The sequence below is a fragment of the Pteronotus mesoamericanus genome, unplaced genomic scaffold, assembly GCF_021234165.1.
Source record: "Pteronotus mesoamericanus isolate MK-2021 breed Mesoamerican mustached bat unplaced genomic scaffold, CSHL_Meso_final contig_46, whole genome shotgun sequence".
Classification (NCBI taxonomy): Eukaryota; Metazoa; Chordata; class Mammalia; order Chiroptera; family Mormoopidae; genus Pteronotus; species Pteronotus mesoamericanus.
In genome coordinates this window covers 151,724-172,017 of record NW_026555170.1, presented here as the reverse complement: position 1 = coordinate 172,017, position 20,294 = coordinate 151,724, and the positions used below count along the sequence as shown (strand labels likewise).

Here is a 20,294-nt window from a genome sequence, read left to right as displayed (position 1 = left end):
ACACTCATGGAGTTACAACTTATATTCAAATCTTTTATCCATCTTGAGTTTATTTTTGTGTATGATGTAAGTTGATGCTCCTGCCCCCTTTGTTGAATATTAACTGACCATAGAGACATGGGTTTATTTCTGGGCTCTCTATTTTCTTCCATTGATCTATTAATCTGTTCTTATGGCAGTACTAGGCTGCTTTTTCCAGTGCCCTTGTAACATAGTTTGATATCAGGTGTTGAGATGCCTCCTACATTGTGCTTCTTTCTCAAAATTGCTGAGGCTATTCAGGGTTACTTATGGTTCCATAACAATTTTTTAAATGTGTGTTCTATACCTGTGAAATATGTCATCAGTATTTGAAGAAGCATTGGGCTGAAGCTACAAATCATTTTGGGTAGTATGGACATTTTGATGACGTTAATTCTTCCACTCCATGAACATAGTACACACTTCCATTTTTGTGTGTCTTCCTTAACGTCTTCCTTCAGTGTTGTGTAGTTTTTTGAATACAGGTCTTTTACCCCATTGGTTAGGTTCATTCCTATGAACTACATTTTTCTTGTTTCTAGAGCAAATATGATTTTTTTCCTAATTTTGGTTACTGATATTTCACTGTTCGTGGGCAAAAATACCTTCTCTTTCTGAATATTGACTTTGAATACCACTCTTTTCCCAAATTCACTTATATGGCTGAGTAGGTTTTTTATGTATACTATCATGCGTACATAGAAAACAATGGTAGTTTTACTTCCTCCTTTCTACTTGGATGTCCTTTATTTCTTTTTCCAGTCTTATTGCTGTTGTGAGAACTTTCAATACTATGTTGAATGGAAGTGGTGAAAGTGGACACACTTGTCTTGTTTGTAATCGTAGGGGGAAAGCTTTCACTTTTTGCCCACTAAGTTGTTGGCTTTAGGATTTTTGTATATGGCCTATTATGAGGTAATGTTCCTCTGCTACCATTCTTCTGTTTTTATCATAAATGTATGTGTACCTTATCAAAAGTTTTTTCTGCATATGTTGATATGATGAAGTGATTCTTGTGTTTCCCTTTGTTTATATGATTTGTTATATTTATTGATTTGTGGATATTGTACCTTGCAACCCTGGGATGAATCCCACTTGATCATAGTGTATGATCTTTTTAGTGTATTGCTGGATGTGGTTTGCCAATGTTTTGTTGAAGATTTTAGTGTCTATGTTCATCAGCAATATGGGCCTGTAGTTTTCTTTCTTTGCTGTGGCTTTACCTGGTTTTGGGATTAGGATGATGCTGGCCTCATATAAAGAGTTTGGGAGGCTTCCCTGTTCTTGAATTTATTGGAAGAATTTCGGAAGGATAGGGGTAAGAACTCCCTTACATATATTGAAAATTCTCCTGTGAAACAGTCCACTCCAGAGCTTTTGTGTGCTGGGAGTTTTTTGATTACTGCTTCAGTTTCACTGGCTGTTATTGGTCTGCTCAGGCTTTCTACTTCGTGGCTCTGGACTGGGGACCGAACCTGCAACCGAGGCTTGTACCTTGACCTGAAATTGAACTAGTGGCATTTTGCTTCATGGGATGATGCCCAACCAACTAAACCACACTGGTCAGGGCTTCCCTCATCTGTAATGAGTACCTGTCCTTTCCCCACACTATTTCCTCCTGTCCTGAGCAGTGAAATCTAAACTGTGCTCTGCTGCAATACATTTCCACACAAACTCAAGAGCCAAGATGCCTGTACTGTCTGCACTCTTCTACAGAGACAGGGAATTAAAACTTGGTTTGTACGGCAGTCATTAAAATCAAGTATCAGGAGAAATAGGTCTTTTTGTAACTTTATTACCTTGCCAACTTCAGGGAGCGTTAGTCTATGGTGATCTGAAGGGCTAGCAGCAATCAAACACATTGTTTAATGCTGTGTCATTTGCTAATACATAGTTCTCACTGCAACCCAGCAGAACTATATCAGATAATAACTATATAACACAGTTTCACCTTAAGTGGGTTTTGGTATTTTAAAAAGAAGTGTATTGTATCGTTTTTTATTTCTAAATAATGCTCAGGATTGGGGTCCTGGTAGTGAGTTTAAAAAACAAAGAATATTTTAAAGTAAATAAACCATAAATATTAAGCCCAGTACTGGAAGACAGGTTATTTAGGTAGAAATATTTAAGGATTATTTTATTCATGTTATTGTAAACATTATTTTATTTGCATGTCAAACACATGTTATTCCAGGGTCTCTTTCTGTGGTTTTTGGGTATGTAATTGTGGTAGTAATGTGAGTAAATTTTTTCCCCTTGTGATGTTTAATATGGGGCATATCATGGAGAAAGTGTAGACTTTGGAATCTGATAGACCTGATTTAAAAAGTTTTTGTGTGTTTTTCTGGGGTTCCTGGAATCTTAAGTTTTCAGAGTTTGGATGTTGTAATCTGTAAACTGAGAACATGAACAATGATCCATCATAGTTATTATGAAAATTCAATGAAGTAATATAAAATATATGTAATTATATATTTCACTGATAGAATATATCATAATGTAACAAAGTTGTGTTAGTTTTGCATAACTTCATTTATCTAATGTCTTTCTTTTGGGAGACTGATAAGGTAATCGGTTTTTAAGTTAATGTGTAATATCTTGAGGAAATTCTGGCTGCACTCTCATGAAATAGCTAGAATAGAGAATAGGCCTATGAGAGTGAGAATAAGAATCCTGCAAGTGGGGAGGAAAATGTTTTGTTTGAAATAAGTATTGACAGCTTCTGCTTTGTGCCCTCTATTCTTGGATAATCAGTCCAGCAATAAAAGTTGTGGGAAGAACTCTACTTACATGTGCCTGAGCTAGATAGGAAGATAAAACCAAATGTAAACAGGACTTGTATGATACATACATGCAGTATGTATCAGATGAGTTCGTGGTGGATGGTGCACATATCAGTGCCCAGTGCAATCCTGGCAAAAGGGCTTTCTTTCTTCCACCGGACATCATGGCCAGTAATGGACTTGGTATCACATGAGTGACCCTCTACAAACTTCAGTGCAGTGAGTGCCATAGAAAAACACAGAAAAAGCTGTGAGTGCAGTGACATGGCTCAGCCTGGGATAGGACTCAGGAACCTGCATAATTGTCAACAGGAGCACGAAGATCTCGACCAAGAGTAGCTTTCTTTATAGCTTCTTTTTGTGGGCACACTCAATTTACGAAGTTCTTCATCTAACAGTGCAGGATCCTCAGCTATAGCTTTTATGTCCATGCTGCAGGAGACTAGAGAGTGTTGTGTCTCCACTGTGCAGAGGTAGATGGCTGAGCCCCAGGGCTGGGATGCAGGGTGCTGAGATGTTCTTCCTTGTCTAATGTGCCTCTCATTCTTCCATAGACAACCCCACTTGCAATGAGCCTAAACAGGATATGGGAGATTTCTCTTCCTGTTTATACGACTGTAGGCTTCGAAACTCAGATGCCTGGTAATGGCACTCGAGAGTTGCACTGTCTCCCTCATAGACAAACAGAGATGGGGGTCTCTGAATCACCATGTCATCACTATACACCCTGGTTTAGAAAAAGCAACACGAATGGTTAAGCAGAGAGAGTGATGTCAGGTCAAGTCTTCGCAGAAATCATGATTATTCTTCATTGAAACCATAGGTGCACCCAGGGAAGTCAGCCTGAATTCCTCCTTTCTTTCTGAATGTTCTGAGATCAATCCTCAGTTTTCCCAGTTGTCTCTGGCCCTTTGCAGCAGTGCTACTCACAGCTCAGCTGAAGCCATAAGATCACCAGTGAAGCTTGGAGCCACTTCTCCATCCTTCAGTCCTTGAATTTGTTTTCCGGGGTAAAATAGGATTCACTGCCCTGAGCTTTCCCTCTTCTTTTTAGAACTGACACAGTCTTCTCCCAGCATGCACATAAATAACACACAAACACACAGAAAGGGAAATAAAAATATGGCTATTCAGCCAACCAGAAATACAAGAATCATTGATCCCTTATTCTAACTCAACTCCTTCCCTCTCAAGCACTCAGGGGAGATATATGAAGGAGAGCACTGCCGTCTTGTGAGCAAGTGCAGTAAAGCTGACATTTTGGCCTGAGTGTTTTATCTATGGTGATAGAACCTTCCAAAATTGCCTCACCCTTGAAGGACAGACAACCCAATGCTACCCATGACTCGGCCAGTGGCTCCATGGCTCAGTGAAGGCAGAGAGGAACAGCACACGGGGAAGTTGGTTAGTGCAAGTCAGAGCCTGCGATGTGAGGTGAAAGGCTGAAGCTCTGTGGACGGTTGGAATGGAGGGAAAGATGGAGAGAGAGCAAAAGACCTTTCCAAAGTCTCTCTTGAAGGTTCACTATTGATCTCATTATTTTGGAGCACATATTTATAAAGAGGTGTTTCTGACAAACTGTAGGCTTTCTGTTCATGCACAGGGTTTATTTGGGTTACATACAGATGTTGAAGAGTTTTCAAGTTCATCATGTCTTAGTCAAAACAAAAGGCAAGCCATCATCCCAGTAACCCTATTTCTAAATCCACTGAGACCATCCTGTGCTACTAAATACATCTGATTAGTGTTTTCCACCTAACTATCTGCTGTTTATTCCATTCACCCATTCTATAGATTTCTATTTTCTTTAAATATGTGCATTCAATTTATGTTGTTTCCAGAATGTGACAGCTCAACTTGGGAATACATTTTGCACTAGATATTTCCAAGGTGTACTCTTTCACATGTTTTTGAATAAGTATTCCAACATTGAAATTGTGATGTGAGTTTGTATTTTTTTAAGGTAAAGGAGAGCAAATTCTACTTACTCTTTGCAAATATTGCTTTTCTGTTTATAAAAGAAATACACTGACATTGCAGACTATTTGGAAAATGCTAAGAAGCACTAAGAAGGAAATACAAATTGTCTATATTCTTAACCCCTACATCCCTGACATGACATCATCCTGAACTCTCTTTTATTTTATGAATAAATAGCTCATTTATTTGTTAAAAAATAAAGTGGTTTCTTTCCTCATTTTATCCAACAATTTTTTTGATACACTGTACACTTTGTCTGTGGTGAGGAGGATGGCTCATGACTCTTTAGTGCGCTAAATTCAGGTGTGCAGCCTGCCTGCCCTTCTGGGTGTGTGGTTGCTAGAGAAACTGGTAACCATCCCAAGTGCCCAAAACTCCATCTGACCTTGAGCTTTCTGAAGACACTGCAAGGTCATGTATTCAAGCTGGGCTGAGGGCTGAAGGGGCTCTTGCTGCAGAGTGGTAACTTGCATGAAGTCTGGAAATTTATGTGGAACAGGCTTCATAGGCAGTGAAATTTCTGGCAATTCACCTGGAGACAGGGCTAGAGGGTAGGGAAGGCCATCATCTACCCCGGCTCTTGAGCACTTAAATTGTACCCTTAGCAGCTGCCCCCTCCTACCAATTACCCATTCTTAATCCTTTCTTGCAACAAGGGCCTAGTCATTGAATACCTGCCTCACTTCTGACACTTCAGCATTCCTTGGCTTCCCTGAAAAATACCCTTTATCCCTTCACATCAAAAGTCTCATTATCTTCTTATTTATTTATTTATTTACTTCTCCTAGAAAAGCCTCTTCTGTTCCATGCGAATTGGACATTTTGGCTTTAGCAATAGGAATGTGGAGTTTAATTTTTCAGTTCTGGTGAAGATGAGAATTTTACAGTCTGTATAGGACATGGTTACCTCCTACCATGACCGCACTCCAAGTGAGCTGAACGAGAGCAAAAAGAGATAAAAGAGCTAGGTTGAGAGATCAAGGGAAAATGGGTGTTCATATTTAGTTATGCATATTAAAAGAATTTTCATTTTTAAAGAAAATGAAATTTTATTTTATATTGTTCTGTGACTTCTTCTTTTCACTTGAACTGTATATATTAAATGTATTTCTACATCGTTATGTGCAGATCTATCTTATTTTTCTTTATGGCTGGATAGTATTCTGTAGTGTAGGTGTAGAATTATTTAATCATTTACTGATTCCTTAGTATATACTTTTTTGTTTTTCTGCTCAGTGTCATGTTCACTGAGAGGTTTTAGTCTATAATATTTTATTAGATTTAGAAAATTTCCTTCATTCTTTCTTTTGAGTGTGTGAATAGTGGCTGTGAGATCAAGAATCTCAGCACACAACAATTCTATTTATTTTGGGTTTTTCAAAAATTCTTATATCTCTCTGAATACTTTGCTAGATTGGTTGTATGATTAGTTTCCATTCTTCATCCAGCTGCATCTTTTAAATTCATAAATTTCAGGCTGCATACAGTAAACAATGTAACATAGCAGAATGTGTTCACAACAACCCCCAAAGGCCTCTCACTTATACTCCATCTAATAATTGCATTGGAATGTCTACCAGGAGGGTGTCTGCAATCACTCTAACTCAGGTGGCGTGCAAACAGAGTGAAGGGATGAACTGGACTCACCTGCTCTTAACCCATTCCTTCCAAATGGAGACTAGATTTTCTGCTAGTTAAATTCTATTGAAAAGTATTTTTCCATTTGTGGCTTGCCTATTCACTCCTGAAATATGTACTTTGATGAAGCTTCTTGCTTAATTCTTTGTATTTCTTATTTTAGACTATCTACTTCAATGTTATTGTGTACCACTCTTGGATTATTTTCTGAAATCATTGAATTTTGCTTTTTATATTTATATATAATGCATCTCAATGGAATGTTATTATGACATGAGGTAGTCACAAGGATAGTCTGTTGAAACAGCACCATTTGTTAAAAAGGCCTCATCTTTCTCCCTTTTTTTGTTAAAATTCCACATTTTACACTCATATATATGGATCTATTTCTAGTCTCTTTGTAAGTTCATTGTTTACTTGCTTAGTCCTGGACCAGTACATGTTATTAATTGCTGCATCTTCCTTCTCTTGTTAACTTACAAAATGTTTAACATTAATTAGGTACTTATATTTCACCTATTGAAATGATCACATTTTTCCTTTATATTATAAATTGAACAATTTTTATATTATTTGATTTGTATGTTATTTAAATACCGAATTTGATTCAGTAGTAGTTTATTATAGACTTTTGAGGCCTATATACAATATATTTGAAGTCAGCATACAATTTGTATGTGCAAGTACCATTCTTTGTATGTTTTGATATCATGGCAATACTAACTTTTTGAAATGAGATTGATATTTTGACTTTTCTAAGTTTTAGAACATTTCCAACAATATAAGAGTCATCTGTTACTAGAAAATCTTATAAATTTCAGCTATAAATTTCTCCAATCCTGGTTGTCATTTTTTATTATTTTTACTTCATGTCATTGGCCTATTTCATTTTTCTTTCACTTCTTGAGAAGAGTTCAGCATGAACATTTTCCTAGAAAGTTAATTATTTATTGTACACATTAACATGTATTGTTGTAGCATTGATTATTGTGTTCTTATATTCTTCTTCGGAAGCTAAAGCCCTGAATACATCAGAATTCACAGTAATGGAAGGGCAGGGGACATGGGTTGTATGCATGACCACAGTCCATGCCAAGAGGAGTAGCATAGAGGCAGCAGAGTGACTGGGGTCCTGGCTGCAAGTTTGCGTGCAGCTGCAGGTGCTAGGGGAGCACTGTGCCTCCCAGCACAGAAGTAGGTGCCCGAATGGGCAGGCTCAGAGGCTGAAATGTTCAGGAAGCTGTCCTTTCTTGTTCCGCCAAACTGAGCCTTCAGTGTCCCCTTGCTGGTCAATTCACCACCTTTATATAAGACTAGCAGGAGGACAGGGCCTTCTCCAGCATCCTGCTTGTACCATTGCAAGGCATTGAGTGTGCTTGAGGAGCTGCAGCTCATGGAGATACCCTCTCCTTCCTGGATGGACATGGACTGAGGACTCTGAGTCAGTTGTTGGCCACTCACCCCTGTTGAAAGAGACAAAAAAGTGTTCAAGGTCATTTTTAGGTCACCTTTCTCAACGCTGTGAGGAACTCCATTTCCTAACCCCCCAGCCCTGCCTCAGTGCTTTTTCTTTTCCTCACCCCCCCTCACTTTTCTCCTTGTTTCCCCCTTTTCATAGACCTCATCTCCTGCACTCACACAACTCCCACCCCCTTTAGAGTCCTCTGCGCAAGATTTGGAAAGCCCCAAGACTCACATGTCAGCTGCATCCATAGGAGTGTTAATGACCCTTCAAGAAACATCTCCATCAGAAGTCTTTCAACAAAGAATTTTTTCCCAAAAAGGGCTTTTGCCCCAGTGAACTGCCCTGGGCTTACGGCAGCACTGTAAATATCGTGGTGTTAAGACATCTCTTGTGTGTGTCATCCACTCTGATCTGTAACTGGAGGTTCCTCTCATTTTTGAGCTGGCCTTGCAGGGTAACTGTGAGTAGAGACACTGCCCCCTTATGGCTGGTAACTAGATTCTTGTTGTTTACAGCAGCCGAGTTGCTGTGTTTTGTGTTTTGTTTTTTGTTGTTGTTCTCTTTATTCTATTTCTCCTTATCATTGGGTGAGCACTCAGGAGAACTCACTATCTGCTAAGAAAATGGAGAAACATGAGCAAGACAGAGAGGAACTCTGCACCTGGGCACCTTATAATATCTCTGGGGGAAATCAGTGAAGGCTAGACGGTGAAACAAAAACCTATTTTTTCTTTTCCTTTCTGAAAAGGAAAAAAATGACAGTCACTTTTTGATATAGATATGAACCCCATAAACATATAGAACTGGTGATGGGTGTCGAAAGATGAGGTATTTTATAAATTGAAAGTGAATGGACAAGTGGTGGATGGATAGCAGATGAAAGAAAATTGCATCCCAAGGGTCACAGAAGGAAATGGCAACAAAAACCCGGGTGCCCTGAAAGTCTCAAGAATTAGAGCACCTGATACCTCAGAAGTTTGAGCGTGGCCTGGGGGTAATAGCACTTTAACTAGAGTGTATCAGGCATAGAGTACAATTGTCCGAGGTAGAGTTGTTGTCTCAGGTCTCCCATCCTGAAATGAAAAAGACAGCTGTCCACTCCTCCCCAGCTGCTTTCATGGACAAAACTGCCTATTTTTCTGACAATATTGAGTAAAGAGGAATAAGAACCTGGGATACCAGACTTAGTTGAGAGTGAAATGAGGCAAATACTCCAAATAGAGGATCTACAGCCCAATTCCTTGCTCAAACCTCAGATTTCTACCCCATTAAGTACGAATGAGCATGCAGATCACTAGACATTTGGAAGAAAACACCCTAACATGAAAGGCAAAGACAAATACAGAAAGAGAAAAAAATCCTGAGGGAGACAATGCAGGAAGAAGAAGGTTATGTTACTTATTAACATAATGGTGTGAACATTGCTTTCCTTAAAAAAGAAATAAAGTATAAAAAGCTTTTTTTTTTTTAAAAAAAGAAGCAAATAAATTTCAAGCTGATGTGAACTTAATTTTAGTAAAATACAAGCATATTGTTCTAATATAGCTCTATTTCTTGTCTTCTCTTTTGGGCTATTACTGTCATATATACCATGTCCATATATGTTATATTCTGACAACCGTGCATTGTTGAATTTGCTTTAGAAAATCTTATGTTTTTTAAAAAATTTTGACACTATTACTAATGTCCCCCAATTCCCCACCTCTCTCTGCCTCCACCCATCCTCTATCTGCTCCTTCTCTCTGGCCGTAACCACACCGTTGTCTGTGTCTGTGTCTGTGTCTGTGTGTCATATGTTCTTTGGCTAATTCCTTGACCTTCTTTCATCCAGTCCCTGCCGTGTATTCATACCTCTGCTTCTATTTTGTTCATTAGTTATTTTGTTCATTAGATTCCATGTCTTTTTTTAATTAAGAGGGGAAAGAAGAATAATATTTTTATAGAATGTTTCATATTAATCCAAATACCACTTCTTTCACTTCTGTGGATTTCAGAGACTGTCTGGTGTCATTTTCTGACCCCAGAATAGTGCCATTCCCTGCCTCTGCTTTGTGCTCTTATTATTATATATTATCCTTAATAGAATATAATCCTGACAATAAAATTTGAAATTTATACTTCTATGTGATTTTCTTTTAAATTAATTAAGAGAACAGAAAAAATATGTATTTATACTTTTTTTTATATTTACTTTTTCTGGGGCTCTATATTTCTTAATGTGCATTCAAATTATCATCTGATACCATTTCCTTTTATCTTTAAGAACTTCCTTTGGTATGTCTTATGAAACTTCTTCCAGCAATGGATTTTCTCCATCTGAGTTTATTTGGAAATTACATTATTTTACCTGCTGAGGGGAACTTTTTTTCTGAGCAGCTTCCAGATTAGGCAAAGGATTAGGGGAATAAAACAGATGTGTCACTGAGAGTGATGACCATCACAGACACTGAGATATGGAGGGGCAGCATGGCTGAGTGATAGGGAAGCAGGTGGGTCCTCTCTTAGGTGACACCCATTTGGAATGAATTGGAGCAGGGAATGAGTTGGCTCGGGTTACTGTCACAAAATACCACAAACTAGGGGCTTAAAAATACAGAAATTAATTGTCTCACAGCCCAGGCTAGAAGTCTATAATCAAAGCATTATCAGAGATATTTCCTTCTGAGACTGGTGAGGAAAGGATCTGTCCCAGGCCTCTCACTAGTCTTCCAGATGCTTCATTCTGATCTCTGCTTTCATGTTCACATGGTCTTCTTTGTGAGGAGGGTGTGTGTGTGTGTGTGTGTGTGTGTGTGTCTGTCTGTCTGTCTGTCTGTCTCCAAATATTCCCCTTTTATAAGGATACAAATCCTTTTGGATTAAGTCCCACCATGATAATCTGATGTTACCTTGATTACCTTGTGAAGACCCTATTTCCTAAAAAGGTCACATTCTGAAGTAACAAGGACGATGACAACAAAATATGCAGCCTAAGAATTTGTGCGTGCTTAATAGGAGTGGGCACACAATTAAATGCACAACAAACAGTATTTTTTAAAAATCAATAAGTCTACTATTCTTTTATTACAATATTTTAAAGTTCTACTTGTAAAATGCACAATGTGGGAGCCTATCATTTTCATCAAGTCTCACCTTGTCAAATATCTAAACCCTAGCTGAGCTCCCAAGTCCCTCTCTGAGGCTGACTCTGTGAATGAAATGTAGGAATTTAGATTTATCACCTTCGAATGGGAAGGCTTAGACCTGAAAAAATGAAAATAAAAACACCCCTGGTGATGAACAAATTTAAAAGAAATGACATATTATGAGAAAGTAGGTATAATATATGTAATAAGCAAAGTAGTATTCATATTACTAACAGAATTCTTAAATATAAAAAAGAAAATGACAATCTATTAAAATGACAATATTAAAATGACAACACAAGGCAGAAGTTGTTCAAATGCCCTAGTAATCAGGAAAATGCAAATGAAATACCAACAAAATACTTAGGACTTATTAAAATATAAAAATGATTGATAACGGTGTTAACCTAGAGGCAGGGGAATTGTTTTCCCATACCATACTGTTGGCAGAATAGATTGTTAGAGTCATTTTGAAAAGCAATTTTTCAATATCTAAAATCATAAAATAGGCACATCCCTGGCCCAGCAAATCAACTTCTGAAAATAAGATTAAGAAATACATAAATAATATATTCTCTATGTATATGTATAAATGAACATAATTTGTAAATTTGTACATACATGAAGGACTGTCCAGAAAAAGCCCAGCCATTTTTAATGTAATGAGAACAGTTTATACTACATCATTGTATCCAGGTAACTAAGGAGAGTGGACTGGAATGCACATTGTGTAAGCACTGTTGACTCCACTGTACTAGTCAGTGGTGGCTGTAGACGTCATTGAGTGAGCATGTGTACTGCGTGGCTGTTGCATTCAAGATGACTGAGTAGAGCAATGAATCTGCTTCAAATTTGTATTAAGCTTAAACCTTCCTCTGTGGAAACTATTCAGATGGTTCAGAAGCCTGCAACTGTGGGCAACTATGATTGGCAGCTTCGTCATGACAACGTGCTCACTCATGCATCATGTCTCATGAAGAGTTTTTCGGTGAAACACCAACTCACCCAGGTGACTTAGTGCCATGGCAGCCTAGATATGGTGCCCAGAGACTTGTGGTTTCTCCCTAAAAGTAAAATTGCCTTCAAAAGATAAGAGATTTCAGACCATCAATGAGAGTCAGGGAAATACGATGGGGCTTCTGATGGCAATTTGGAGAACACTGGGAGGTCCCAAGTTGCCTACTTTGAAGGGGACTGAAGCATCATTGTCCTATGTACAGTGTTTCTTGTATCTTGTATCTTCTTCAACAAATGTCCCTATTTTTTATATTACATGGCCAGATATATTCTGGACCAGTTGTTGATTTATGATTCAGGTTATAATAAACAATGTATGTAACAAATTTAATATTAATAGGCATATGAGTTGATTTATTATACAAGCATACTAAAATTCATGTGTATGTGTTTATGTATGAGCACATATCAAAATTTTTTTAATTAAAAAATAAAAATGAGTTTCAAATAAATTCAGAGATATGATCCAACTTATGTAAGAAAATTGGGTAGATATTGCTATAAGTATCCCTGTAAAAGAAAAAGAAATGTAATTGTCAGGACACTCAAAACTGTCAAAATGGGTCACTAAAGGTAGAAGAGGAGATGGAATGGAGGTGGGCAGAGTCCCTTCCAAGGCGTGGATTTTGCTCTAAAAGCTACCATAATATTGTGAGTTTTATACAATGAGAAAAGCCGTCTCTTGTATTTTTGTGTAACAATGGAAAAAGCACAACATATATTGAAGAATTAAATAAATATCCACATATCTGCCTCCATTTTTTCAACTCTTTCCTCCAAATAATTCTAAGTGTATATGCTACAAATAAAGAACAAAAAGATTCCAAATTTTCTCAAGGAAAAATAACTCAGTTTCTGAATTTCATTTCCATTCCTGAGAGTTTTGAAGGCCAGCGTATTGAGTGAGCATTAGCTTTTTGATTATTTATTTAAATGTTTAAATTTGTGTTTCTTTGCTTTATTTGATTTAGGTCACACTCTAGCCACAGGCAGGGGAACAGCTGTGTGGGAGGGGTAGCGTGTGCGGGAGCCGAGGCTCTGAGAGGTGGGCGGTACCTCAGGGAACTTCAGGCAACACCTGAAGAGGGAGGGTTGCGAAGATGGAGCGTCGGCTGGAGCCTGGCGGCTGCCGTCCACCGCTTCATCCCCGGGTCTGTTTCAGGGGCTACTCAGAGGGCCCCAGCTGTCCTGCGGGCTGTGACAGCTTCACCACCTCGGCCTGGGACCCAGAGGCTCCCTGCGCTGTACTCCTGTCTCTGCGTGTCCACATCTAACAAGCCTGCAGCCGGACGGGGATGGGACGCAAGGACTCGGGGAAAAAGCGTCCGTCTTTGAATCAATCGCCTTTCAGGACTCCACTCTACCTGGGAGAAACCTTGATTGTGAAACATCGCTTTCTTTTATCCCTCTGATATCGAGGCCTAGTGTTGATTAAGACTTGCAACTTTTGAAACATGGTTGGACGTCCTCACTCATTTTCATTCTGTTCCTGGAACTTGAGAGCTTTGGCATGTGAAACCTCACTCTGGACTAAACAGTCCGATAGCAAAGGGCCCCACCCTCTAAAATATTCTTAGTTTCCCTAGGGTCAGATGAACAATTTTCATTTACAAGAGACATAGGACATCCTTATATTTTGAAAATTGGTCTCTCAGCCTGCAGGAGGAGCTCTGTTGTCTGGGGTTCTGGCCTGTAGGTCCAAGTTCTGTGTGACCTTCTGCTTGGCAAAAGGGAATTTTCTACATTTCCCAATTCTGCAAAACTAAGATGAGAAAGCATGTCTAATCTTTGTGAAAGAAAGCATAACATCACATGCAAATAACAGTTACTTATGAGCTTCTATCTGTTAACCCTCCCTCCTTTATTTCACCCTACCCCCCTCTCTGTCCTGCCCAGCTGCACAGAGCAGTAGCTCCTGCGTTGTAAGGAGGTGACTTCCCAAGTCACTGTCCTCTCTCCCTGCTCCCTTTGGCCTCCTGGTGTTACCAGGACATTATCATGCAATGTGTGGAGCACCATGGCTACTTCTAGAACACCTAACAGCCCTTTACTAAACAAAGGAGGATAGGGAGTTGTTGGGAATCGTCCTGATTTCACGGACTGTAGCTTCGACAGGGGAGAGGCCACCAAGGCTGGAGCTGAGCAAGGAGGCCTTGGGAAAAGAGGCCACTGAGGAGACAAAACATGTCTCCGCGGCAGGGGACACCTCATATAACCTTGCTTGGCCCCGGAGTATGGCTAGTCAATGATGGGTAAGACGCCTCATGGCAGGGACAACCTAAGACAAGCACAGTTGCATAGAGGCCATCAGGGAAGGACTTGGGGGACACGGAGAAGGGACAAAAGACACTCACCTCTCGGCTTTGTCATGGCCAGAGTCCTCATTCTATCCAAAAGAAGTCTCCTTATCTCTTGGCTGCTCTGCTCCACCCGCCTGGCTTGGGCTTGAAACAATACTAGACGTAGGTGCAGCCCTAAACTGGACCTGGCAGTTCCCAGGGGAAATTAGGCCTGGAAAAGGAATGCATTAAATTCTATGAAACTTACTTTGCTAAGAGTGCCCTCGAGTTAATGAGTACTGGTGTTTGGGGTCAAGCATAGAATGTGATCAGTTTCCCAGTTTTCAGGGCCACACTGTCTACCAGACCCTGACCTGAGGCAAATCTCTGTGTTTCTTCAATTGTTACATATGATCTTTATCTATTTTCTGTAAACACAGCCTTTTGACATTGATTGATGACCTTTGTATCCAGGCTGTACACCCCTGCATGTATGGTTCTCAATAAAAGCCACTTCAAGAGAAGGGCTCAGGGCATTCTCCACCAGGGAATCTCCACCCCCTTTTCCTGGCAGACCAAGAAGTGTCTGGAATCACTTATTGTATTTTCACCATCTGCAGTGACCTGGGAGGACTCTGGGGGAACAAAGTACCCCCATCGTTTGGCACCCAACGTGAGGGCCCCCATCAGGAAGTAAGTGTTAGGAACTAAAAAATACCAGTGGACTAAGTGCCCTGTGAGGCCAGAATTCTGGAACAGGTTATTCAACAGCAACTTCCTAATTTAACCTCTCCATGTTACAGATGAGGAAACAGATTCAGAGAAGTTTACAACTTGATTAAGGTTACATAGGTCACTTGTGTAATGAGCTCTAAAACTACAGTGCATTGTTCTCTCTGCCTGATATTCCATACCGGATACCACTGGAAAATGGTCACTCCAATAAAGGCAGAAAGCACATCAGGTTTTCTCACTAATGTTTCCACAACGCTTCCAGTTAAACTAAATGTCTTTTGAACTAATGAAAAGATTTGAGTTTATGAAAATGGAACACATGTTGTGATAGAGATAACATCAGGGAAAAAATAACAATAGTTAAATGAGATGTTAATTCAGATTTGTTTGTCTTGTGAATTAGCTTATATATTACACATGATGAATAACTTAAATTTTACTTTTAGGTTAATTCATGTTGTGGGTGGCAAATCAGCAGTATTTTAAAATAAAATGAGACTACATTAAAGTCATTATGTATTCAAACAGAACTTTTGACCTCCACCCCAGAGAATCTCGTGTTCCTAGATCTTTTCAAAGAGAAGCCAGAAATCCAGTTTTAACTCATGATTATGTCACAAAAAGAGAGGAGCCAAAGAGAGATAGTTTGAGAAACATTTGAAATCTATGTCTTGTGCAAGTGGTCATTAATGTAATTATAGAAAGAAATCTAAATTAAATAATTCTCTCTTTTGAGGTAATGATATGATTTTTAAAAAAATGAATATAAGGCATTTTTATTACAAGTAGATTAAAGTATTCGGCATGATAATGAACTCATAAAAGTATGAATGAATTTGAAGAGTTAACAACACATTAGTAGAGTCACTTATTTGGATTAAAGATAATTAAATTTTTCGCCCATCTCAATAAAACCAACCAAAGATTGATAGATTTTTTTTGTTACCCTTTTTGATCTTATAAAACTTCATGTGCTTCATGTTCTATCTTAATCTATTCTAAAGAATGGGAGTTGCATATGCTTTCAATGAATGACATATCTAGACATTCCATTTGAATGGAACTAAGGTTTCCTGGCCAGGCCCCACCTGTGCAGACACAACCCCTGCCTCATCCTGTCTGTGACGGACTCTCTCCCTAGGGGCCCTATCTCATGTGGACAATTTTGTGGGGCTCCCACAGGAACCCCCATCACTGTCGCCTGTCGCCGAGCACAGAAATACACGGCTGAATCTCTGAGCTGTGAGTCTGTGATGTTGAGGTGGATGTAACTGGCTGGTTTCTGAAAGTTCAGAGAATATCGACCCTCTGCTGTATTTTGAGCATTATACGACCCCTGATGAATAAGGAAAGTCACTTTCCCACTTGATAGCTGTTTGTACCAGGATAAATAAAAAGTGTAACTGCTAGCTTCATACACACAGTTCAAGGTTACAGCCTCTTTCTCCACCACAGAAATTATATACTGGACTTCAATTACCTTCTGGGTCATGCTGGATCCTGCAGGAAGGAGAAAAGAAATAGATTGTGACCTTCAGCGTATAAAGAATGAAGTAGCTTAGGAGCCAGCACCCTGGTTCCACGGCCCATTATCCTCCCCTTTAAGCCTCATCAGACAGCAATCTGCTTCTCCCCACAGCCTTCAGCACTGGGAGGAGCTAGAGTCCAGTGTCTGTGACCGTCCTTCCTTAGACAGATAGAGGCTGTGACAGATAAAGCATGTTGGCAATCAGCATATTGGTCGCTCTTCTCTTGAGGACAATTTCCTACCTTCTGTCTCAGTTCCAGATCCGAATTTTGTACCCTGTGCTCAGGAGGTACAGGCAAAGTTACTGGACTGTGTGGTGCTCTGCCCCCGCATAGGAAATGGAGTTAGCAGATATAGGACAAGTGTGCCTGTGTTGTGTCGCATGCTTCTTGTATGGGTGGGACATGCTAGTCTCCTGAGCTAGGCCTATTTTGTCCAATTATAACTTATCAGACTGGAAATAAACAGTGTGGAAATGGAATTCTGTTCAGTTAATTCCTCTTTGGTGGAAAATGTGAGTTTTATAGAATGCAGTTTCTTATGAACTATGGTGAATACATTAGATAACATAGTTATGTACGGACCTTTAAGCCTTAAATAGGCGTCTTTTCTCCCAAGAGAATCAGTGTGAAAACTGATCACGGGATTTTGTTTTTCTAATAGGAAGGCAAAGCTTTTAGTCACAGTGTTTCTTTTCAGTTTGCATGGAAGCCAGTAAAATTTACATGATAAATATTTTGTTGGTAATGAATGATTTCACATCAGGCTTTCTGAGTCACAAAATGTGTCATGTGTGTGCCTTGTTCAGTAACAGCAGGGAGAAAATACACATTGTGTGTGTGTGTGTGTGTGTGTGTGTGTGTGTGTGTGTAAACAAAAAATGAGAAAATCCTATTCAGGGCCTAAGTACAAGAATTTCTGGTGTAACACAATACATGTATTTCCGTGATTCCAAACCACACATATTAATACGGTGAAAATTGGGACAGGGAAAATCCTGAGACTATACAACTTTGTAAACAGAGAATAATAAAAAAAAAAAAAAATAGAAGTCCTTTTAAAGGCACCAGCAGAGCTCAGTCTCCAGTGGTGTTTGTCCCTTGTGTCATGGCCAGTAAACTCTGCAGCCTTGAATATCGGGACTTGGGTTTCCCGTCTTTAGATACAGATTCATGAAAACATGTATTTCCAAAAGACCAGATTCATCAAGCTTTGAAATGTAATATCTTCATAAGCCAATATGTTAAGATCAGAGTTGGGGATAGTCCCAGAGTCCTTTACCCTTTGTCTCAGTTTCACCGAGTCGCTTGCCTTGAAAACTCTGGGAATTCTTGACGCACTAAAACATACTTACCTCAAACTACAGTACAGTTGAAGCATTTTTATAATGAGAAATTTGTCCTGGTAGTTCTTTGGTATAGCATAAGCTGTTAATGTGCTTCAAAAACTCAGACTCAGTGAAACGTCCGCATCACGTTAACATCATACTTGTATTTTAACAAACTGGGTAAAAGAAAATTGTTTTAATGAGATGCACACTGTAGCAGAACAGATCATGCTGTGACCTACTCTTTCGATTAGTAGGTATATTTGCCGTAACAAGTATTTTTATTTGTATTTGGAAAACATAGTCTCCACTTCCCTGGCAAATACCTGCACGTCTCCCCAGAACAGCCGCGGAGGTGCACTGTTGCCCCTGGGAAAGCCAGGCTGCTCGCCTGCAGCCCTATGTGCGTCCCTCTGGGTTTGTGCTCGGCTCCCCCTGGGGACTCCCGCACTGTGTCCCTCAGAGCGCAGAAGTACACAGCCGAGTCTGACATCTGCACTGAAGGTTTCTTCAGGTGGAAGGATCTGTGTTTCTTCACAAGTGTGGCCTGAAAACCTTGGCTGTTCACCTCCTGGTCATCCGATGAGCTTTTCAGGAGGAGAACAGGCTCTTTGTTTTGATATTGGACATACCAGAAAAGATAGTCACCATAGGTGGTCTGGTAAGTACAGTTCAGGGTCAAAAATTCCGCCTCGGGGACGGTGACAGGGCCCTCTGTCTGGTTCACTGAGTCTCCGCGGATCCCTCCTAAAATAAAAAGTAAAGGCTTTGTTATATTGGCAATGAAGGGAAATACTCTTCAGATGGTTGGGATGAAAAGTTTTTCTAAAGCCAAGGAATAGAACACCTTAGAAATCCCAAGAAATGTTACCTACCTAACATCAACAGGATCACAAGTCCAGAGCTGGAGTGAAACAGCATGGCTGGCGCAGAATCAGCAGCAGATTTGGTTGGTAATACCACAGCTGAGAGGGCTTTCTTTTACTTTCGAGATCCTTTAGTGAAACCTTCTACAAAATCTTGACTCATGAGTTAAGCAAGACCAACTGCCCTGCAAGTTCATATCACAGGCTGTAAAAAAGAGCCATGTTCAGAAACGGAAGCTGTGTCAGACCCGCACTCAAGGGGAGCAGCGCCCTCTTGTGGTTTCTCCTCTGTCCTGCAGCCGTCCTCACAACTGAATTTGATATTTACCTTGGAATGGAGCTTAAATTGTAGACAAAGACTGGAACTAGAGGTCCGGGGTGAGAGGTAGAGCTCCAGGAAGGAAGCACCAAGGACAGTCAGCAGAGGTCACGATGGCGTATGAGGTTTAGACAGTGTGCAATTGCTCGGTCACCCTCTTTAAGATTCAGGGCAATAGGGCTCCCTGAAGTCTCCCTAGACCCAGCATCTAATGTCTGTTCACACCGAGTGTTAAGCTAGTTTTAGGCATCTTAGGGCATATCGAGAGTGGGAATGAAGCATGGTCTGAGTTCTCTTCTTGACATATTCCCCCACTGGTCTCTGGAACTAGAAGACGAGCCCCTCTGCTTACGATGTTCTCCCTTCTCTCCACTGCCCTTGCTTAGGTCACTTCTATTCATTCTTTATGATCCACCTCATATGCTACCTTCCTGGGAAAGCACCCACCCAGTGCTTCAGGCTGAGTTAGTGCTCCTCTCTTTTCCCTCTTTCCCCATGACATAGCATCACTGTCATTACTATGTGATATTAGAATCATCTGTGTCCTGTTTTTCAAATGAGTTGGTGCCCTTGAGATCAGAAACTGAATCTTGAGTCTCAGCAGCCAGTTCCTGAGAATATACAGTTGCATAGTTCACAGCTGATGTTCAAAAAATGTCTGAGGAATGAGTGAAAAAATGAATGATAGAGCATACCTGGAGGGTACAGTTATCTTTTTAGGAAGTCTGACCTCCATGAGAGGCATGAGACCAGCTTCTTCCAGAGGTAGAGCCAAGACCTGGATGTCAGGTGCGTGCATGTTTCTTGATGTGCAGCTCTTCATAAGGAGGGCAATGCCCCTATTATTTTTAAAAATTTTATGGTGCTTCATGTACACACAAATATTTTCTATCCCCCAGGGGTTTGCAATCTTTTTTTGTAAAGGGTCAAATAGTATATACTTTAAGGTTTGAAGTCATTTGGTCTTTGTTGCAAGTACCCAGCTCTGCTGTTACAGCACAAAGCAGCCACAGTCGATGCATAAATAAATGGGTAAGACTGTTTTCCAATGAAATTTTATTTAAAAAGAAAATAGGTAGCAGCAGCTTTAAATTGAAGTCCATCGTTAGCCAACCCTCCTTTACCCCAAGAATTTTTCCATCAACTTCCAGTGATCCATTGACTCTAGTCAGAGAAACTCAGCCTTATTTTATGTTTCCTATTTGTACAAT

General features: G+C 39.9%; 2 gene segments (V, D, J or C); both read right to left on the bottom strand.

Annotated features, from left to right (window-relative positions):
• Window positions 1-3,344: 3,344 nt before the first annotated feature.
• On the bottom strand, window positions 3,345-8,170 carry LOC129074093 (T cell receptor alpha variable 35-like). The segment is given in 3 exon segments: window positions 3,345-3,531; window positions 7,603-7,885; window positions 8,119-8,170. Coding segments are annotated over 3 exon segments (522 nt in total).
• A 5,028-nt stretch (window positions 8,171-13,198) lies between these two features.
• On the bottom strand, window positions 13,199-18,819 carry LOC129074092 (T cell receptor alpha variable 18-like). The segment is given in 4 exon segments: window positions 13,199-13,308; window positions 16,524-16,543; window positions 18,225-18,645; window positions 18,774-18,819. Coding segments are annotated over 4 exon segments (597 nt in total).
• Window positions 18,820-20,294: the final 1,475 nt, after the last annotated feature.